Source organism: Pan troglodytes, chromosome 8 (genome assembly GCF_028858775.2).
Source record: "Pan troglodytes isolate AG18354 chromosome 8, NHGRI_mPanTro3-v2.0_pri, whole genome shotgun sequence".
NCBI classification, from domain to species: Eukaryota; Metazoa; Chordata; class Mammalia; order Primates; family Hominidae; genus Pan; species Pan troglodytes.
This window is the reverse complement of record NC_072406.2, coordinates 110,593,410-110,617,147: the sequence shown is the minus strand read 5'-3', so window position 1 is coordinate 110,617,147 and position 23,738 is coordinate 110,593,410. Positions and strand designations below refer to the sequence as shown.

At 40.0% G+C, this 23,738-nt stretch overlaps 1 protein-coding gene across 2 annotated transcripts in view; it reads left to right on the top strand.

The window, feature by feature from the left end:
* HPSE2 (heparanase 2 (inactive)) overlaps positions 1-23,738 on the top strand; it is a 778,452-nt gene that overhangs the window by 735,479 nt on the left and 19,235 nt on the right. For both annotated transcript variants that reach the window (XM_054659851.2, XM_001166372.7), the window contains 2 exons: positions 9,811-9,956; positions 17,231-17,377. In XM_054659851.2, coding sequence (XP_054515826.1) covers positions 9,811-9,956; positions 17,231-17,377 — 293 coding nt within the window. The remainder of the gene's footprint in view (positions 1-9,810; positions 9,957-17,230; positions 17,378-23,738) is intronic.

The window sequence follows — 23,738 nt, the reverse complement described above, 5'->3', positions numbered from 1 at the left end:
TTTATAAATTTGGGAGTTCCAGTGTTAGGTGCATATATGTTTAGGATTGTGATATTTTCCTGTTAGACAAGGCCTTTTACCATTATATAATGTCCCTCTTTGTCTCTTTTAACTGCTGTTGCTTTAAAGTTTGTTTTGTCTGAAAAAAGAATAGCTACCCCTGCTTGCTTTTGGTGTCCATTTGCATGAAATGCCTTTTTCCACCCCTTTACTTTATGTGAGTCCTTATGTGTTAGGTGAGTCTCTTGAAGGCAGCAGATAGTTGGTTGGTGAGTTCTTATCCATTCTACAGTTCTGTATCTTTTAAGTGGAGCATGGAGGCCATTTACATTCAATGTTAGTCCTGAGATGTGAGGTACCTTTGCATTCATCCTGCTGCTTGTTGCCTGTGTACCTTGGTTTTTTTGGTTTTTGTTTTTGCTTTTTAACTTGTATTTTTGTTTTATAGGTCCTGTGTGATTTATGCTTTAAAGAGGTTCTGTTTTGATGTGTTTCCAGGATTTGTTTCAAAGTTCAGAGCTCCTTTTAGCAGTTCTTGTAGTGGTGGCTTGGTAGTGGCGAATTCTCTTAACATTTGTTTGTCTGAAAAAGACTGTATTTTTCCATCATATATGATGCTTAGTTTCGCTGGATTCAAAATTCTTGACTGATAATTGTTTTGTTTCAGGAGGCTGAAGATAGGGCCCCAATCCCTTCTAGCTTGTAGGGTTTCTGCTGAGAAATCTGCTGTTAATCTGACAGGTTTTCTTTTATAGGTTACCTGGTGTTTCTGTCTCACAGCTCTTAAGATTCTTTCCGTCATCTTAACTTTAGATAACCTGATGACAATATGCCTAGGTGATGATCTTTTTGTGAGGAATTTCCCAGGTGATTTTTGTGCTTCTTGTATTTGGGTGTTTAGGTCTCTAGCAAGGCCAGGGAAGTTTTCCTTGATTATTCCCCCAAATATGTTTTCCGAACTTTGAGATTTCTCTTCTTCCTCAGGAACACCAATTATTCTTAGGTTTCATCACTCAACATAATCCGAGACTTCTTGGAGGCTTTGTTCATGTTTTCTTATTATTTTTTCTTTGTCTTTGTTGGATTGGGTTAATTTGAAGACCTTATCCTTGAGCTCTGAATTTCTTTCTTCTACTTGTTCAGTTCTATTGCTGAGACTTTCCAGAACATTTTGCACTTCTATAAGTGTGTCCAGTGTTTCCTGTAGTTTTGATTGCTTTCTCTTTATGCTATCTATTTCCTTGAATATTTCTCCCTTCACTTCTTGTATTGTTTTTTGGATTTCCTTGCACTGGGCTTCACCTTTCTCTGGTGCCTCCCTGATTAGTTTAATAACTAACCTCCTGAATTCTTTTTCAGGTAAATCAGGGATTTCTTCTTGGTTTGGATCCATTGCTGGTGAACTAGTGTGATTTTTTGGGGATGTTAAAGGGCCTTGTTTTGTCATATTACCAGAGTTGGTTTTCTGGTTGCTTCTCATTTGGGTAGGCTCTGTCAGAGGGAAGGAAGGTCTACAGCTAAAGGCTGTTGTTCAGAATCTTTTGTCCCATGGGGTGTTCCCTTGATGTAGTACTCTCCTCCTTTTCCTATGGATGTGGCTTCCTGTGAGCTGAACTGCAGTGATTGTTGTCTGTCTTCTGGGTCTAGCCACCCAGCAAGTCTACCCAGTTCCGAGCTGGTACTGGGGGTTGTCTGCAGAGTCCTGTGATGGGAACCATCTATGGGTCCCTCAGCCGTGGATACCAGCACAGTATTTAGGGTGTCTCCCAGGTCCTGCAGAAGCAGTCCGCTTCCTTCAGAGGGTCTGTGGGTCCTCTCAGGATTGCTGGTTGTTCTTGCAGTTGATCTGGAGCTAAAATTCACGATGCGAGCCTCCGCATGCTGCTTTGTCTGTCCGAGTTGGAGCTGCAATCTAGTCCTGCCTCTTGTCCACCATGATGATCCAATCTCCTCAAAGCTATATTTAAAGAAAGTTCTCAGAGGCTAAAGAAAAGTGTTTATCTTTCAGATCAAAAGTGCTCTCCCTAATACTGGCAAATTAATGCAGAAACTCATATTGACAGATTTCTGGCCAAAGTTCATAAAATTAAGGATAAAACATGACTTCTATAAGCATCCTAGCAAAACACAAATACTAGAAAATAAACAGGCTACCTATACATAGAACAAAAATCATGCTAGCTTCAAAATTCTCTGCAACAGTGCTACAAGAAAATGATCTCATTCTGCTTGAGGTCAATATTGACATTTTTTAAAAAGAAAATGATTTCAAAATTTATTTGGAAAAACAAATGAGTATGAGGTGATGGAAATCTCAGTTACATTGACTTGAGATTTACAAATTTGTGATCAAATTAAATTATTGCATGCACCCTGAAAATATGTATATTGATTATGTATCAATTTCAAAAATGCTTTAAATAAATATGCCTAAATAAGAAAAGTTTGAACAAAATAATAAAAGTATAATGAAATAGACTTGAATCTGTAGATATTAAAATAAATGATAATAATGAAAATGCTGTGAAACTGATTAAAAATTGAGAGTTCAGTGGAAGAGAATAGAAAATCTAGACACAGAATTATATATAGTTTATCAGTATATCATGAATATCCCACATCATAAGATGCACACACATACACACAAAGTCCTCATTTAATGTCATTGATAGATTCTTAGAAACTGTGACTTTAAGTGAAATGATGTACAGCAAATCCTCAAATAATGTCATTTTGCTCAATGTCATTTCATTGTAATGTTGATAAGGAAAAAAGTGGTTTTGTTACACATCATTTCACTTAAAGTCACAATTTCCAAGAACCTCTTGATGACATTAAGTGAAGACTTACTATTACTTAGTATGTGATAAGGATGGGCTTACGGATAGGTTATTCATTATATGATACTAAAATAATTACTAGACTACTTAAAAAATAGCAAACTTAATAGTATACATCAAATCATTTTCAATGAATTAAAAGTTTAAATCTTTAAATAATATAAAAAAGAACTAGAAGAAATATAAGTGAAGATGTATCTAATCCTTATATGAGGAAGGACTTACTAAGAATTAAAAAAAGAAACCAAGAGAAAAATATTGATGTGTTTTCCTATAATTTTTTTTTAATTCTCCATGTCAAAAAACCATAAAAAGTTATAAAAGTCAAACTACAAACTGGAACAGAATAATTATACTGTATACAACTAAAGGATTGTTACTACCAAAATTAAAAGCTATGTTACAGAGGATTCTGGAAAGATGGTAGAATAGGAAGCATCATGAATCTGTCTCTTCACTCAGACAACAATTGCACTGGCAGAATCTGTCTCATGTAACTGTTTTAGAACTCTAAGGTCTATTAAAGGCTTGCAAGTTTCAAGGGAAGGCTAGGAAGGTGAATTGCAGTTAATTTTGGTCAATTTCAGCTCTTAGCTCTGTAGTGACTACCCATTCCCCACCTCTTAGCCCTATGGCAGGTAGCTGTGTATGTGTTCCTGGAGCAGTTTGCATACAGCTTGCAGGAAGTCAGAGTGGTCAAAAAATACCCCATCCTCTAAATACCAAGGATCTCTACTCTCATCTCTGATTACTGCTTCTGACCAAAAGGTGCAGATAAAGAGGCAGGCAACCACTGTTGTTGCACCTCTCTCCATTGATGTAAGCCCCTCCCCCTCTGGCTGAAGTGACTGTAGGGGATTTAAAAGATTGGTGCCTTTTTGTTTTGTTTTGTTTTTTTACTCTCCTCCTTTTTTCCTCTTTTTCCTTTCACACATTAAATACAGGAACATTCAAAAGCAACTGTGTGTACAGGGAAAAGTAGAAAGTACGCATACCCAAGAAAAGGTGCAGGCTCAAAAAAGACCTGAGAAGACCTTAAGTTTGTACCTCAGGCTGATCCTTGGCACAGAGGCAGCCTACAATAATTAAACACACACATACTCACCCACACTTACACACACATACACACCAAAAACAACTAAAAATCAGCAAACCCTAGGGAGGAAGAGGATGTGATTTCCAGAGTCACCACATTATTAGATTCAAATGTCCAGTTTCCAGCAACAACAACAACAAAATTACAAAGCATACAAATAAACAAGAAAGTATGGCTCATTCAAAGAAAAAAATAAATAAATCCATAGAAACCATTATTGAAAAAGACTTGATGGCAGATCTACTAAGCAAAGACTTTAAACCAATTCTCTTGAAGATGTTAAATGAAGATGTGGAAAAAGTCAAGAAAATGATGTATAAACAAAATGGAATATCAGTAAAGAGAAAGAAAACCTGTAAAGAAACAAAAAAAAAATTCTGGAGCTGAAAAATATAGTGACTGAAATAAAAATTTATTAGAGGAATTCAAAGGCAGATTGGAGCAGTCAGAAGAGAGAATCAGCAAATTCAAAGACAGTGGAAATTATCTAGTCTGAGGAACAGAAAGAAAAAAGATTGAAGAAAAATGAACAGGGCCAAAGGGACCTGGGGGACACCATTAAGTGGACTAATATACACACTGTGGGAGTCCCAGAAGGAGAAGAGAAAAAGGATCACAGAAAATAATCAATGAAATAATGGCTGAAAACGTCTCAAATTTGATAAAGAACATGCACATAAACATCCAAGAAGCTCAATGAATTCTAAATAAGATGAATCTAAAGAGACCCACACCAAGACACTTTTAATCAGATTTTAAAGGCCAAATCAAATCTTGAAAGCAGCATGAGTGAAGTGAATTGCCAAATATAAGTAATTCTTAGTAAGATTATCAGCAGATTTCTCATCAGAAACTTTGAAGGCCAGAAGGCAGTGAGCCAATATATGCAAAGCGCTAAAAGAAAAAAAACTGTCAACAAAGAATCCTATATCCATCAAAATTTTTTCTTCAAAAGTAGGGGAGAAATTAAGACATTCTCAAATAAAGAAAAGCTGAGAGATTTTGTGATGACTAGACTTGCTCTGCAAAAAATGCTTAAGGGAGTCCTGCTTGTTGCAATGAAAGTATACTAGACAGTAATTCAACGTTGTATGAAAAAATAAAGATCTCAATAAATATTAAGTATATGAGCAAATATACAAGCTGGCATTATTGTAATAATAGGTTTTAACTCCTATTAAGACAATAGGTTTTAAACTTTTTTTCTGCATGATTTAACAGACTAATACCTCTTTTAAAAACAATTATTAGTCTAGAAGCTAGTGTTATTGTTACTTTGGTTTGTAACTCCAATTTTTGTTTCTACATAATTTATGAGAATAATGTATTTAAAAGAATTATCAGTTTATGTTTTGGGGACACACAATGTATCAAGATGTAATTTTGTGACATCAACCATTGATGTAAAAAGAGAAATAGAGGTTCCTCTTCAAAGACTTTCCTCCCTGTCTAATTAGGAATAAATAGTAACTTCTCTTAAAAGCAAAATTTATTCAAAGACCTGTGCTAACATTCTTAAATATCTGCTAGCCATAATAAAGAAATCAATGTACTTTATGTTCTTAGCTCCCACAATTTAGCCTAAATATTTGCCCTGGCATGCTTATATTGGTCCAAGCAAGCATTAGGTCATAGCCTGTTCCTCTTCCTTATTTAAAAGTGTTTTTATCTTTCTCAGCATTCCACAAGTTACTTCCTCCTTCCTTTGTTCTCCTCTACCTTTGCCTCTTTTAAACAGTTCTAAGTTGCTAGCCAATTGGGACAAATACAGAATGTGAGGTCCCGTTCCAGCCAATGGAAACCAGACATAGCAGTAGGGTGGACGCGTCAGGTTATAAATGACCCTGTCTCCTTTGTTCAGTATACTCTCATGGCAAAACTGCTTGCAGGTGTACCCTTTCTGCAGGAAGTAAAAATGACCTTACTAAATAAATTAAATTTATGTTCAAGTGCTATTTCTTTATGGCACCAGAGAACAAGCATTTCAAACAATTGAGAAGGGTGAGGACAGAGCTGTAAAGGAGCAGAGTTTTTGTATGTTGTTAAAGTTAAGCTGGTATAAATGCAAATTAGAGTGTTATAATTAGGATGTTAAATGTAATACCAAAGTAACCACAAAGAAAATAGTTATAGAATATGCACAAAAGGTAATGAGAAAGGAATTTAAACATTTCACTAAAAAATATCAACTAAACACAAAAGAAGATAGTGATATAGGAAAGGAGGTACAAAAAAGCTGTAACATAGAAAACAGCAAAATGACAGATGTCCCTCCTTATCAGTAGTTACTTTAAATGTAAATTGATTAAACTCTCCAGTCAAAAGACAGAGATTGGCAGAAAAGATTTTAAAAGAAAAACAGGATCCAACTCTATGCTGTCTGCACAGAGATTCACTTTAGACCCCAAAACACAAACAGATTGAAAGGATGGAAAAATATATTCCATAAAAATAGTAACCAAAAGAGAGTAGGGGCAGCTTTACTAATATCAGACAAAATAGATTTTAAATTTTAAAAGATTATAAGAGACAAAGAAGGAAATTATATATTAATAAAAGTTTCAGTGCAGCAATAATATATAACATTATGTTTACACACCTGATTACAGATCACAAAAAAATATGAAGTGAAAGTTGCCAGAATTGAAAGAGAAACAGACACTTCTGCAATAACAGTTGAAGACTTCAATATCCCATTCTCAATAATGATAAGAAAAACAAGACAGAAGTAAAGAAGTAGAGGAGTTAAACAACATAATAAACCAACTAGATCTAACAGACACACCAAACACTTTACCCAGCAACAATAGCATATACATTTTTTCTCATTGCATATGGGACATTTTGCAGGATAAGCCATGTGTTAGGCTGCAAATTAAGTTCAAATGTGGTATACAAATGCAATGGAATATTATTCAGCCTTACAAAAGAAGAAAATTCTGACATATGCTACAACATGGATGAACCTTGAGGACACTATGCTAAGTGAAATAAGCCAGTCACAAAAAGACAAATACTATGAGTTCATTTATATGAGGTACTTAGAATAGTCACAGAGGCAGAAAGTGAAACGATGGTTGCCAGAGACTGGGGGAGGGGGAATGAAGAGTTAATGTTTAATGGGTACAGAGTTTCAGTTTTACAAGATGACAAGTTATAGAGATGGACAGTGGTGATGGTTATACAACATTATGAATTTACATAATACCACTGAACTGTACACTTAAAAATGGTTAAGATGGTAAATTTTATGTTATGTGGATCTCCCCACAGTAAAAAAAAAAAATTGGGAAAAAATGTTGGTCATTAGGAATTAACCTTATCAACTTCTTTTATATATGGATCCCAAACATCTTTAGAGTTTTACCCAGGTATCCTCATCTCCTTTTTTAGAGAGTGACATGGTATTTAGCTATCTCCTATTGAAAAGCAGACAGGTTTCAAGTTAATAAATCTAAAGTTTGCCACTCAATTATGGTGGGGATTATATAAGTTTATTTTTTATCTCTACATAATTATTGAGAATTAAACGTAATAAACATAATATCTCTTTTCTTTTCTTCTTTTTTTTTTTTTCTTTTTTGAGACGGAATCTCGTTCTCTTGCCCAGGCTGGAGTGCAGTGGCGCAATCTCGGCTCACTGCAAGCTCCGCCTCCTGGGTTCACGCCATTCTCCTGCCTCCGCCTCCCGAGTAGCTGGGACTACAGGCGCCCACCACCACGCCCTGCTAATTTTTTGTATTTTTAGTAGAGACCGGGTTTCACCGTGTTAGCCAGGATGGTCTCGATCTCCTGACCTCATGATCTGCCCACCTCGGCCTCCCAAAGTGCAGGGATTATAGGCGTGAGCCACCGTAAACATAATATCTCTTTTTTCCAAATGTGAGTGGCTTGCTTACAAACATGTCTCACATTAAGTGAAAATTGCTACGACACAAAGGTAATGGCTATACCCAAATGCAAGTTTGAGAGCAAGCCTGTTTAGCTTTTTCAAATTACCTAAATAAAAACAGGGGTGTTTGTGATAAGACATTGGAATGAAGGATAAGAAAAATGAGAAAGAACTGTAGTGAGCCGGAATTGGAGAAACAGAAGTGTTTTGTGCTTTTTGCTGTTCTTGTGTTCTAAATGCTTTGTGAGTGTAAAAATCAGAAATTAAATTTTGGCAACCTCTATACAAAAAACTAAGGATCCCTTCCGGATTCTATACCCACCCTTTAGGTTGAATTCCTTGTTTTTCAGCTGCCTTGTGTCTTTATATAATATGACTTTGTACTTCACAGCATGAAGGAAAGCGTTGTACAGCCATTGGAGGCAAATGGATCCCTATTTGCTTTCATAGTCTACCATTCACTAGTTTTGTGACCTGAGATATCCCTTGAAACATTCTCATATCTGTAAAATAAGAATAATAATCCCTATTACTATATCAGAGGAGCTACTGAGAAAATAGTAAGCTAATCCTAGCTAACTTACAGTTTTTTACTTTTATTATTTAAAAGAAAGTACATTGCAAATCAGTAAGAAAAAGGTGGAAATTCCCTTGCAATGTGAAAACCACTTCATAAAGTAATCATCAAAAACACAGAAATTGTAATCAAATTTGAGCATCTTAAACCCACAAAACTTTTTCCATCTATATAATTGATAATGATTATTTGCCTTTTTTAATATTAGGAGACCATATTTAACAGCCATCCTAAGGCCACTTAAAATTAAAGTAAATGGTTGTGCATGGCTTAGAGCACACTACTCAGGGCAGATTTGGAGCCATTCTAGTGGCAAAGGGGCGTTGAGACTTTATTCTGATTTATGCAGTTCATCAGATATTTTTAAGCAGCTGATATTATAAATGACCACACAAGAAAAAAGAAAAGATTATCAGAAGGCTTCTGCCTGAAAATATGAAGGCTAATAAACCACGATTGATGTCTTTAAGGCATTGAAGAGTATGCACTGAATAGTATATTCACTGAATTCAGGAATTTGAGTGGGGTAGGGGGTCCTAAATGTTATTAGGAAGCCTTGTTTTATACAGTGAGTTATAAACACTGAAGTCATTACCTCACAATAGCTGGTAAGAGCTTGCATAACAGAAATGTAAATTTTATATTTATGTCAGATGCAAACACAAAATATGATAATAGCAAATGCAACAGAAATTAAGGTGGGTTTTTGTAAGCTCATATAAATGTGTGCCACAGATTGAATATTTTTAAATCAATTACACATGGAATGGTTAAAGCATCACATTCTTTTTAGTTTAGAATTACACTTTTTATTGTCAAACTGTTGAGGATAACCAAGAATTAGCACCATGGTTGCAAACATTTTTCTGTTTGCCTTTCTGGCTCTGGAATCAAGGACTCTGGTCTCCTATGTGGAGAAGCTTCACCTCAGTCCCACTGCTCTAGTAGTCTTCAGTGAAAATATTTGGAGAATGACAGTTTGGATGATCATGTTAGTAACAATTCTAAGGAATGGAAATAATCCATTCCATAATTAAACGGAAATCATAAGCCGCTATAAAAGTAAAGTCATAGGAAAAGAAAGTTGAAAATGTAAAGCCTCAAATGGTTTTATTTCATCTATGAAAATCCTTGATTGATTTGTTCATATGCTGCTGTGGATCGACTCCACTTACACATCCCAGTTTAGTTGAAAGGCCACTTTAGACAGTGTCCATTTCATTATCAACCCACGTTCATGTTTCATGGGGCTGACCATGCTTGTAGGCTTAGGGCTGCATTGATCATGACTCATGACTCCAGGTAGGAAGTGATTTCTGGCCCGTGTGTTTGTGTGTGTCATGTTTACTCAGAACACCTGAGCATGTGTTCTCTCACTGACCCTCTCCCTGTCTATTCTCCTCAGGACTACTGGCTCTCTCTCCTCTACAAGCGCCTGATCGGCCCCAAAGTCTTGGCTGTGCATGTGGCTGGGCTCCAGCGGAAGCCACGGCCTGGCCGAGTGATCCGGGACAAACTAAGGATTTATGCTCACTGCACAAACCACCACAAGTAAGTCCTCAGAAAGACGGCAGAAAGGCCACCTGAGGGGCTCCCACCCCATACCATTTGGGACCCCTTCAAGACTCATCTCCATTCACTAATCTTATCAAAAACTTTTTGCCTCTGGAATCACCATACCTGCTCTTTGCAGGTTTCAAATAATTTCTGGTAAATAGCTTTTACTCCAAGTAAACCCTCCCTTCTCATACTTAGAGGATTAATCATAAAAGGTTCCTAAAATTCTTGCCATTTGTTCATTTACTTATTCATCCAACACATTTTTATTGAGCATTTTCTCTGTGCCAGTTGATGTAATGCCCATGAGGCTTTTTTGTGTGCCTAAGCTTTAGCCAAGTCAAGAGGTGTAAAATCTTTTCCTATGATCCACCAGCAAAGCTTGAGAAAATAAATGTCCCTTTCTAAGATGCATGCTGGAGAGATATGCCGCTAGAAACCTAGCCCTAGACCAATGCGTGTCAAGCTGGGGGTCCCCAGAACTAAAGGAGTGCCCAGAGATGGTCATGCCAGCTTAGAGCCATTTCCAGTGTTTTGAAAATCTTTTCAGCTATTTTAAAAATGAAGAGGCTAAGTGAAATCTGGGCTTCCTTTTCTGAGGGCTCTGGACTTACAACAACCTAATGTGGTAGTGTGGGGTTATCCTCTTTTTGATCTGAAGCACCGGTTGTCATTACAGTTGTCTTTAAAACAAACAGGAAAATTAATTGTCAATAAATATAAGCTTGGCAGATAAAAAATTTTGACACATGAAGACCATAAGGGAAAACTATAATCAGGGGTGGGGGGTGCCTAAAGCAAAATCCATCTGGCCAAATATGGCTTTCTTACATCACTTCCTGTTTAAAGCAGAGTAGGCTGCCCTGGAAAAGATAATTCTTTCTCTTTCTCTTAATGCAAAGAAAACCTGGTGGGGGGATATGGGGCAGGGAATGGTAAGCAAGTGCCTCCAGCCAGACCTTCATTCCAGCCCAGGCCTATCAGGAACTGATCAAGGGGAGTACCTAGTACAAAGAGCTTGGAGTGGTCAGGTTACAACAGATGCTCCTTCTGCTTCCTTGATGAGAGAGGAGCCAAGCCAATTAATTTATCATGATAAGACTTTTCAAAGAATCACTCTGAGGAGAGGCGGGGCAGGGGCCAGTTGTCTTGTCAGTAGATACAAGTGCCTATTGTAAATGAGGGGAGGCTGGCTTGGGCAGAGGCCAGAGGCTTTCAACATCCCTTTTGCTCAACAGGAAGCTCAGTCCAATACCTGACAGAGAGTGACTGCTTTATGGCCTTGGCCTGGAGTTATCTGATCATCACACAAGGAAACATTGTATTCCTTGTCTCTGCCCTGGCCCTGAGGTAACCACCCAAAAGGTGGACCCCCAGACTCAAGATAGAAAAATTACTCTTGGCACCTTATATCCCTGTTGGAAAGCATATCAGTCTGTGGCCTTTATACTGTTAATCTGAGGACTTGGGGGAAAAAATATCTGCAGCCATGGGCTTAGCATGATTTGCGTCTCCTCATAGAAGCCTCCTCACGTAATCTCGAGTGTTCATCCTCATTCTTTAACATCCTCATAGGAAGTTGTCATTAATATTCTGAGTGTACCATGAACTCAGAGCCAGTGTCTCATTCATTTTTGTATTCTTGGTGTCTAATATAGTGACTGGCATGAAGATCCCAGGAAAGGTTTGCAAATGAATGAACAAATGCAGAATTTGGGCATCAAGATGTTACTGTTGATTTAGAGTTAGAGCTTTCTTCCCCTTTGATATTACAACATCAGCCAGAAGGAAATGGTATGGTGGAGTGGTTAGGAATTCTACCATTCCATAGCATGAGACCTCAAACAAGTTACTGAAATTATCTGCATTCAAGACTGTCTGTCTACACCACCAGCTCTCCTCTAATTTCTATGCAAAGTCACTCCAGAACCTCTCTAGAGAAACGGTGTCACTGGGCTTCTATCAGTACAACCTCTCTCACTCTCTGTTAAAAAGACAGAAAGAAAAGACTTTCATAATCCGTTCTACATGTGACCCTAATGATAATAACTGGGTTGAAGGTGTTTTTGTTCCTATTAGATTCATAAAGAAAACCCACAGTGAATGCACGGAGCTGGCTGAGGTTGCAGGGCTCCTCCATGTCAACAGGTGTCAGTGTCCAGCTAGGGCAGCTCAAAGGTAGAAGAAGTATCTGTTCACCTCTCTGAGAAATCATGTGCCATTAAGGAAGCACTGCTGAGTCATTTATCTGTGGCCAATAGGCCAAAATCACAGAATTATCCCAGAGTGGGCATGGTGGATTCACACTATTCAACCTTGACGAATACTCTGAAAATATTTGTCCCTGGTCAAAACAGGGATTGGGGAGAAGGTATAAACTTATGAGTAGAATCATCCAGAGAAAGTGTCTATTAAAATAACAACCCCTGCACTCCAGTGTGTATTGAATACTTGCTGTGTGACAAGCATCTTTCCAGATATTTGCACTTATTTTATTGAATTTCAAAGGTTCTACGGTATCACATCTACATGCAAATAACAGCATTAATAATGCAAAGAATGTTACATTTGGAAAGAGCCCTTAGAAATCATTCAGCTGAGTGCCTGTTCAACACAGGAGTCCATTTCACATCACCCTGACAGTCATGCAACCCCTATGTGGATACCTCACCGCCTGTCATGGCAGCCCCTTGCATTGTGGGTCATTTCTGATCTTGTAGAGTGCTGTCTCTTATGATTAATTTAGGAGAAAAAGTTAGATCCTCATACCACCACCAGCAGGTGCTTTTCTGTTTTCTGTTCTAGAATTAACAAATTAGGACACTGACAGAATGGCAGTTCTCATCCTCGATCTTCTTGTTCAGAGAACAATCAAGTTTTGACGAGGAAGCCTCTTTTTATGAGCCATTCTGCTGAAACAACGTATGTTTCTGGGGTGGAGATGAGGTCCTTAGCCAAGTTCAGAACCAATTGGAACCTGGTGGATGCTGAAGGAAAATTAAGCCTTTTGGGGTTCAAGTTCATTTATTATTGGCAAAACATGACTTCCTGTTTTTCAGAAGAAGTTTTTTTAAAGACTCATAAAAATGGTTCCTGAGGCTTCTTGGACATCAAATGGCTCTTACAAAACAATATTTTGATGAGTTAAGTGTAAATGAATCAGAAACATGTGGATTAAATTTCCCTTAAAATACACAGGGGCTTTGAAATTAAGGGAAAAAATGTTTGGCAAAACATGGCCTGGCTTTTACCGAACCCAAAACCTTTGAATTAGATTTGGAGACAATGGATCAACCCAGTTTCAAGCACATTGACTTTCAGTGGGAATGACCGTGGACTGCAAAGCATCATCCTCCTTTCCCTTTCCCAGCCTCCCAGCTTCACTGGAGACATTTCTAGAACATGACTGTTTTCTATCTGGAAGTCAAGATGCACCTCCCCATATGACATTCCCCACCTCTTACATTTAGGATATTCCAATTCCAGCCTCCCTTCCCTGACTCACTTCCCCCTCCTCCCATGGCAACACAGAGAAATCTCAGGCAGGAAAAGAACAGCCAGAAAAAATGAACTCCAGATACATGGATTCTCTGCTGGTGCAAAAAAAATCTCACCCATGAGTGAGACATGGGGCAAGATAGATGGTCCTCTCAGACAACTTCTCTCCTGAAAGGAACATTCACTAAGATAACCAAAAGCCACCTGGACTTGATAACCTCAGAGGGCCAGCAAATGCTTGCAGGCCAAGCCTTCAGACACCATTTTCTCCAAGATTATTTTTCTGTGGTCAGAGAATATATGTTCCTCAGGAATTTGGATTCTCAACACACTACTTTCAGGTTGGTGCTGCACTCGCCAGCCAAGAATGGGTCTTTGCAGCAAAAAGGCCTGGCTTAATGTCCTTGCCCATAAGCCAAGCAGGGAGAGGGATGGCTGAGGCAGTCTTTAATGCCAATTCCTACCTGAGAAGGCGCTATGAGTTCTGAGAGCCTCTATATGTTGGTCTCTGGGCTGTACTGGTTTGTCTTCCCCAGGGGAACTATGTAAGTGGAAATCAGACCACTGCCAAACAGCTTGAAAAAGACAGCTTTCCCTGCAGCAGTGCTGTGATTTCAGGTCTCCCTCCCACCCACCACTTCCCCACATCCCACCTTCTCTTCTGCAGTCTCCAAGGGCTCATTCTGCCCCAGCTCTGCAGAGGAGAAACTCATAAATGCAAGCACGTGGCTCTCTCCTCCTCCACTGCTGGCCTTTGAGAGTGTTGTTTGATGGTAGCTAGCAAAAGAGTTTACGGCAGTCTGGCAAAATTGATACCCATCCACATGTATTTTGCTCCCACTCTGAAGCCTAGAGATCCTGCAATTAATGGTGTCTTCCTCAGTTTTACAGATAGCTAAGCTAAGCTGAAACCCCACCAATGGGATAGAGTCGATGTTCTTCTTTAATGATGGTTAACACTGATTCAGGCTGCCAGCATCCTTCTTCAGAGTTCTGGGGACATAAGTCTGCTTAAATCAACTGGCATTCTCTTCTGACCTAACTCATTTAGCTACAAAAGCTAGTTCACATGTTGCAGGAGATTAAGAAGGACCGGAGGAGGAGGAACTGGATGAAAGAGTCGTTTTAATAATTTATCAGAACACAAATGCAGGCATCCAAAAGCCTTGAACACAATAATGTACCCTCCTGCAGATGCAAGAAAAATCTTCTGACGCACAGCCAGCAGGATATACTTCAGTAGTTCTTCTCATAATCTTAATGGATTGTTCTAAGCAAGTGGTTCCCAAACCCAATTCATCTGCCAAATATCCCAGAAAGATTTTTTTAAGTATAGATTCCCAGTCCCTAATCCCAAACTGATTGCATCAAAATCTCCAGGGAAGAGCCCTGGAAACTGTGCTTCTAAACAAAAACAAAAATAAAAAACTCCATGTCACCATACTGACCTGTCCTTGGTCACTCAACTCTTAATTAGCACCTTTAGAAGCAGAGGTGAGTGACCCAGGATGGAGGGGTGTTACTTCTATAAGGAATGATGCTTTCCTCTGGGCAAAGTTGACTTAGAGTTTCTCTGAACTCCTCCTTTGAAGGTGGGGCTGAGTCATTTTTTTCTGTTTCCTCTCATTAACCTATCCAGATGGGGCCCTAAGGGACCCCTTAGAAACTAAGCATTTTTTCCTACAGAGAGAAGGAAATCATTATAGTTTTGCTGATACATGCTGAAGGGCTAGTGCATGTAGGCATATAGTTCTCTCAGACTTCTGAAGATCTTATGCTCATTTAAAAAGATTCCAAAATCGTGAATAGTTTTATAATCTTGAGGTAGGTAAAACAGCAAAAGAAGAAATCAAAAAGATAAATTTGACTACATAAAAGTTTTTTAACTTTTATATATTAAAATACAATGTAAATAAACTGAAACGGTCAAAGAAAACTGGGGGAAATTTTGCAGACAAAAGACTGCTCTTTAATAAATAGTTTTTATAAATCAACAGAAAAATAGGCAAATGTGTCTGGGCATGGTGTCTAACGCCTGTAATCCCAGCCCTTTGGGAGGCCAAGGCGGGTGATCACTTGAGGTCAGGAGTTCAAGACCAGCCTGGCCAACATGGTGAAACCCCATCTCTACTAAAAATACAAAAATTAGCTGGGCGTGGTGGCGCACGCCTGTAATCTCAGCTACCAGGGAGGCTGAGGCAGGAGAATTGCCTGAACGCGGGAGGCGGAGGTTGCAGTGAGCCCAGATCGTGCCACTGCACTCCAGCCTGGGCGACAGAGAAAAAAAGAAAGAAAGGAAGGAAGGAAGAAAGGAAAGAAAAAGGAAGGAAGGAAGGAAGGACAGAAAAAGAAGGAAGGAAGGAAGGAAGAAAGGAAGGCAGGCAGGCAAAGGACATGGTCAGCTTACAAAAGAAGAAATGAAATGGCAAATGAAAAAATGCTGCATGTCAGTATTAATTTTTAAAAATACAAATTAATACAACATTGAAATCCCATTTTCACCTCTCAGGTTGACAAAGGTATTTTAAAAGAACACATTGGAAGTGTTCTTAGGGGTATGAGGAAATAGGTGCTCTCATATAGAGCAGGTGGGAGCAAAATTAGTGAAAGCTTCCTAGAGAGTTAATATCAATGGCATCAAAAAGTGTGTATCTGTCAGGATAGGTGAGGTTATGCTGCAATAATGAATAGCCCCCAAATCTCCAAGGCTTTCAATAAGAAAATTTATTTCTCATTCACACTACTTGTCCATCATGGCTCAACTGTACCTCTGCCCACATCATCTTCATTCAATAGAACAGCCTTTGTCAAGAACATTGTCAGTCTTCTGGCAGAGGGAAATGAAACGTGGCAAAAGATGGGCTGAGTCCTAAAGCTTCTGCCTAGAGGTTTTTGCCATGTCCACTCACATTTCATTGGACAAAGCAAATCACGCGATCACTCAGTAGGGCAGGAAGAAAAAATCTTCCCACAGGGAGGTGCACCACTGGGAATGAACTGGAAAATTTGGTGAGGAATCATACAACACACATTTCCCTTGGACTAATGATTCCAACGTCTAGGACTTTATCCATCAGAAATAATCAAAAAGTTTATACACATGACATAATTTATAATGGCAAAAATGTTCAAACATGAGTTGTCTGAACTGCAAACATAGGGGATTAGTTAAATAATGTTACACTTCTATGATTGAAAAGTTTAGCATTCTTCTACAAGTAGAAAAAGAATCACATGGGAATATGTTTAAGATGTTCATTAATGGAAAAAAATCTCTGTGAATAATGTGATTCCAGTTATGTAAAAACTGAGTAATAATGTGTCAAAGTACTCAATAAATATTTGTCAAATTAATAAACTAAAAAATACTGGAAGGATGTTTGCCAAAATATTATCATATCTCAAGATATGAGGGTTATGGGGAATTTTCTTTTTCTTCTTTTTGTTTCTCAATATTTTTCCTTTTTTGCAATCAGCATGTTTTACTTCCATACTATGGTAATATATGCCATAAAATATATACATTATATTTTCTAAAATCATTGCAATAAATTTAAACAAAAACAAAAGAAGTATGGCAGGAAGTGGCTATCATCTTTGCAAGAAACCACAATAACAAGGCCTTCCTTTCTTTTAGGGTCTATGGTGGCCAAGTTTTTAAGTGCCATTTTCAGGGCTGTTCATATTTTGTACAGTCTATAAATTATTTAGAAGCATCTAACTGACCACTTTGTTTCCATCTTTCACTTCTCTCTTTCTCTGGATCTCAGCCACAACTACGTTCGTGGGTCCATTACACTTTTTATCATCAACTTGCATCGATCAAGAAAGAAAATCAAGCTGGCTGGGACTCTCAGAGACAAGCTGGTTCACCAGTACCTGCTGCAGCCCTATGGGCAGGAGGGCCTAAAGTCCAAGTACGTGCCAACCTGAAAATAGCTCGGGAGCAAGTGCAGCAGGAGCTGAGGGAGGGGGAGGCTGAAGACACCAAGGTTGCTACTAATTCTCTCAAGGGCTCAGTGGGATGGAGTAGGACAAAGAGTGGTCTGGGGTCAGGTGACTGCTGACTCCTTTTGGGAACATGTTCAAGCCCCTCCCTATCTTAGATTCCCCAATTGTAAAGTCAAATGGTGGAGAAAGTATTTCTCAACAAGGATACTCTTGGTATTTGAGCCAGATGATTCTTCGTTATACACAACTATCACATTGTAAGCTGTTTAGCATCCTTGGCCGCTGCTCACCAAATGCCAATAGTGCCCCATGGTCATGTAGCAACCAAACATCCTGGTAGTTGAGAACCATGTCCCTCACAGCTGTAACATTCTGTAATGCTGACTCCCTTGTTGTTACCATCTATTAACCTCACAGGGCTTACAGGAAGGAGCACTAAACAAAGAGTTTAGTGCTCAAAAGGTCAGAGATAAAGAGTCTGTCCTGCCCCTAACTTTATGACTTGAGCACATCACTGCTCCATCTCAGCTTCTTCATCTGAATAATAGGACAGAGATTATATTTTGAGGGCTCTGTGACCCTTTCAAAACTCTACAAATAAACGATTCTGTGACACTCCCTGCCTCCCTCAGTCTCTATTAGAGACTTGACAACATGGATCTCTACAAACAGAACAACTCTAGGCCACAGTGAGAAGGGCCTGGCCAAGGGCAAGGCCACCCCAGCTCCCCGAGTGAGGCCTCTCAGGAAGGGTATGGGATGCTGCACAGACTGGAGGCATTCCTATTCCATTTTTAATGTTTACCAAGTTTAACAAAGCTGTAAACTTGGAGCAGGTGGCTTGCACTCCAACAGCTGCCCACAAATATTTGTGCTTTAATTATTCACTGTTTCACTGCAACCTTGGTGGCTTGCATTTGGCTTCCAATTGTATTTGCAATGGGAGCAAAAAACAATCTGGGAAGTCACTTATTGAGTCTCTTTAGCCCACGCTAGATCTTCATTTTCAGTCTCGGTTCACATGCTGGCTCTTTTTTCTGGCTACATGTACATTGCGTCTGCTTTTCTTTCTTCCCAGTCCTACCTATGTCAGCAGGACTCTACTGAGTATTTTATCCCCTTTCTCTTCACTTCTGAGTAGTTCATGATGAGTGTGCTAAATTCCTGGCCTTCATCCTAGGCAGGAGACCTGGTTCTGGTCCCTGCTTTACCACTAAATAATCATATGACCTAGGAAAATTATTTTATCCTAATCCTTTGGCCTCAGTTTCCTAATCTTCAGATTTCAAGGGTTGTTGTACATGTGGTAAGGTCCTGTGCAGCTTGAAAACTCTCATCCTGGGTGTGATTTTCTGAGGATCATGAGTGCATTTAAATCTCCTGCTGCCATTAAATAATGATCTGCAAAGCCATTTCTGACAGAAGGGCTGACTCTGCAGCAGTGATTAGGGTCCTCTGGTTAGGGTCCTCTGGAACCGAAGAGCTTAGGAGCTGAGCCTGCCCAGTGTCAGGAAGACTGTGTGCACTGTGTGGAGGGGACTGGCCAAATGCTTTAGTCTAACAAGCCAAGGTGTCCATCCCTGCTCTGTTACTTGCTGGCTGTGTGTCTTTAGGCAAGTTATGTCATCTCTGTGAGCGTCAGTTTCCTCATCTGTGAAACCTCTTTTGTGGAGCAAAGTAAATGAGGTAATCTGTGTAAAGTTCCTGACACATAGTAAATGCTCAATAAATGTCCATTGCCTTCCTTTTCCTCAACTCAGAAATCTGGCTGGTTGAGAAAGAGGAAGGATACAATTGCTTTCCCTAAGAATGTTCTTCCAAAGAGGAATGTTTTCAGACTTTTAAGATAATGTGTTGACAAGACATTTGTTAGGATTATGATAAAAAGTCATGCTAAGAATTACAAAAAAGCAAAAGGATGAAACAGAAGATGATAGTCAAGGGTAGCATTTTTTAATGAGCTTATTTTCCCTCCAACCAAGGATGCAGGCAGGACTCTAAACCTATTTGCCCCACCCCTATGTCCCTGCCTCCAAGATGATTCCCCTGCTGTTTGGAGCTGGCCATACCTTAACCCCTGTCTTTCTATACCTATCCTTAAGGGTGACTGAAGGGACTGACTCCCACTAGCTAGCGATATGTCATATGTTCAACTTTTGCCATCACCATAATAGTGAGGAGTTGTGTTACAACTTTGTTAAGAATGTAGGAAACCAGCCAGGCACAGTGGCTCACATCTGTAATCCCAACACTTTGGGAGGCTGAGGCGGGGGAATTACTTGAGGTCAGGAGTTTGAGACGAGCCTGGCCAACATGGTGAAACCCCTTCTGTACAAAAAAAATAAAAAAATTAGCCAGGTGTGGTGGTGAGCACCTGTAATTCCAGCTACTTGGGAGCCCGAGGCAGGAGAATCACTTAACCTGGGAGGCAGAGGTTGCAGTGAGCTGAGATCACACCACTGCACTCCAGCCTGGGCAACAGAGCAAGACTCTGTCTCAAAAAAAAAAAAAAAATGTAGGAGAGGGACAAGGACAAAGAGAATTTCATTCTACAGGGATCCTTAAGAAGGATTTGGTAACACCCACTGAGCTCAAATAATAATGTCAGGTAATTGGAAGAACATTAGAACTGGAATTAGAAGGTGAGGATCTGAATTCAGATGCTACCATTTATCTTTGTGATCAAACCTGAGCTTCCTTAACTGTCAAATGGGATTATTATGAGACTCAATTTGGAAAATATGGTTGAAATAAAGCCTTCCACAAACCCATGCATATGCATACATCTATAAATATAAATACAGATACACACATAACGATTTTACATATGTTGGATTAGAGAGTTTTGGATTGGAATTCAAGGGAACTGGATTCCAGCCCCTGATCCTGCCACTAATTCACTGTGAAATGTTGGGCCCTTCATTCTTCTGAGTCTGTTCTGCCTATAAATTACTGCCAATTTAACACCTCTCCTATTCTAGACCTCATTGGCTCGACTCTGGGCTGTGCCATGGTGGACTGTAAGCTTCCAGACAGGGACTGTCATGTACATGTTCAAGACCACATCTAGTGCTCTGCTCAGCAACTACTAAAGAGCTGAGTGGTCTGTGATGGGGGTCTCACAGGAAGGGTGTGGTTTCAGTGAAGCAGACTGTGCAGAAAGGGATGAAAGAAAATGCTAGGAAGTGATTTCAGCCTTTGGTGTCTCTTTCTCTCTTTTATAAGCCTCTGGGGCCAGACTCTGTGTTCTGTGTCTGCTAGTTCTTGCTACAGCTTAAAGCCATATTAGCTCAGAAGGGGATAGAAAGTTCTGGGAGCAGGAGAATGTGTAACTGCTCCTGTCTGGAGGAACCAGGAAGAGGATATAGAGCAAGTCAGTGCCCCCCACCCCAATTCAAGCCACCAGTTGGGTATTCTGGTCTAGTGTTTCAGTAGTAGGGAGAGGCCAGAAGACTTCTTTGATTGCTCGAGGACATGGGGTAATTCTCATTCTCTTAGAATTGCCACTGGGCCTGGGAAGATTTGAAATCTCTGAAAGGGCAACTCTATGTGAACTCAGAGCTAAGGTATGTCAAGTATCACACAGGAAGCACCCTTGGGGTCACTATTTATGTATGGTCTAGGCAACCACCTTCACAAGAAGATTCTTGTTTCCCATCTCAGTGAATGAACCAATCGTAAGACCCCCCTACTCCAGTCCCAACTCCTTATATAAGAGACTGTTCTTATTCTAGGAACCAGACAAAAAGTAGGTGCTCTCTAGCCCATAGGACAGAAGTTTTAGAAAATTGCAGTGTGTACAAACAAGAGTATTCTGCATCTGGAATACATATTCTTCAGGGAATAGCTGAAGGAAATGGGGAAATTTAGTTCAGAGGAGAAAAGTAAGGTAAGTCATGAGGACTTTCTTCAGAGGACTGCCAAGTGAAATTAAACAGATTTGGCCTAGAATACTCCAAAATGACAGAAAACCAAGGAGTGCAATTTAAAAGAGATAGATTTCACTTCAAAATGAGCTCGTTTTCCAAAGGCTTGCCTGGTCTGACCGAGGTCAGGATAGGCTTTCTCAGGAGGTAGCCTATTAATCAGAGTGTGAGCAGCCATCTCAGAGGTGCTCTAGGATTCCTTCCTCAGTCGGGGGTTGGACAAGAGATTATAGCTTCCCTTTGAGCTCTGAAATTCTATTCTCTTCTGGTCCCCATTCCCCCTACTTCCTCTTCACTTTTGGAGCCTGTGTTCTCAGTGGTCACCAGCAAAGTCAAGCCACTAAGAGGCCACACAAAGAGGCTCTATGACTAGAGGAAGTGGTGGCAGTAGCTGGCTAGTTTTGTTTTCCAGAAAAAATCCAGCTGTGGGTCCCTCCCTTGTCATGTTCCCTGGTTTCTCACCTTTCTCAGAAGAAGATGGCCCCATTCACGTCCAGAACAATAGTTCCCATTCTGGATAAGTCAGAGGAGATTTTGGGGGCATCTGCAAAATACAGAATCTACCCATTGCCTTGTGTGATCACAAAGCAATAACCACTGTCCTCTAGGGCAGTGGTCCCCAACTGTTTTAGCACCAGGGACTGGTTTCATGGAAGACAGTTTTTCCACAGACTGTCGGGGGGTTGGGGGTGGTTTGGGAATGAAACTGTTCCACCTCAGATCATTAGGCATTAGATTCTCATAAGGAGTGTGCAAGCTAGATCCCTTGCATGTGCAGTTCACAATAGGGTTCACACTCCTATGAGAATCTGATGATGCTGCTGGTCTGACAGGAGGTGGAGCTCAGGTGGTAATGCTCACCCACCACTCACCTTTTACTGTGCAGCCCAGTTCCTAACAGGATTGGTCCATGGCCCAGGGGTTAGGGAGCCCTGCTCTAGGGAATCATTTGTACCTGATAAATATCTCCAGTGTCTCTCAACAAACAGAGAAGCAACATGAAGTTTGGCCTCACAAGCCAACTGACATCTAAAATCGAAAGGACTTACCTTTCCAGAGAAAAAGAAAACCAAAAACAGGTGTTAGGTCAGATCCCAGTGTTCTCCCTTATGTGCCTTGTTCAATTCCATTTGGAGGCAAAATACTCCAAAAATTAGGAAAGAGGGAAGCAACTTTCATCACATTGGCTGTTCTGTTCTGACACACTGACCTGAGGGAACAAGCAGATGCTAAGAATCCTGAGGTGGAGTGACACTGGGAGGTGATCTGGCTCTCTCCCCCAGCCTTCAGTCTGTGGCCAAGCCATCTGGACCAGAGGATGCCCCACATTTAAAGACCTCTCAGAAAGGAGTGACCACAATTTCAATCCTGTCTGAACACTTAATTGTATAAGAACACTGGGGCCCACTGTACCTATGGCTGCAACTTTATAGATAATGAAAAACTTTAATAGCCATTATCTCATTTAACCTTCTGACAGAACCATGAAGCATATAGAATAATTCCTGCCTCCCTTCCATTTTAGAGTTGAAGACACTGAGTCTTAAAGTATTAAGTGACTTATTCAAGTGTCACACAACTAGTAAGTGACAAAGCTAGAAGTCCCTAGGATCCAGTTCCCCTGACCCTTACTCTAGTGCACTTTTTTCAACAATGTGCTACACCAACAGTCCAGTACTATAAAATTACAATTACATAAGTTGGATATACATATGGATAACTGGACTCTGTCATGATATTGTCTGGGTTCATTTCATCGTAGGCCCCTTATAGAATGAATATATTTGAAGAGTATTAGGTTACCCAGAAGTTTTCTCCTTCAGGCTAATTCACGCCAGTTTCATTAACTTTTCTTCACAAGTCCAGAATTCAGACCGCCCCCCCCCCTTTTTTTTTAGACAGACTCCCACCCTGTCACCCAGGCTGGAGTGCAGTGGTGTGATCTCAGCTCACTGCAACCTCTGCCCCCCAGGTTCAAGCTATTCTCCCGTCTCAACCTCCCGAGCAGTTGGGACTGCAGGCATGCACCACCACGCCCAGCTAATTTTAGTATTTTTAGTAAAGATGAGGTTCCACCATGTTGGCCAGGCTGGTCTCAAACTCCTGACCTCAGGTGAGCCACCTGCCGCAGCCTCCCAAAGTGCTGGATTACAAGCATGAGTCACCATGCCTGGCCTCAGACCCTTTTTTTTTTTCTTTTTCTTTTTTATTATTATTATACTTTAAGTTTTAGGGTACATGTGCACAGTGTGCAGGTTAGTTACATATGTATACATGTGCCGTGCTGGTGTGCTGCACCCGTTAACTCGTCATTTAGCATTAGGTATATCTCCTAATGCTATCCCTCCCCTCCCCCCACCCCACAACAGTCCCCAGAGTGTGATGTTCCCCTTCCTGTGTC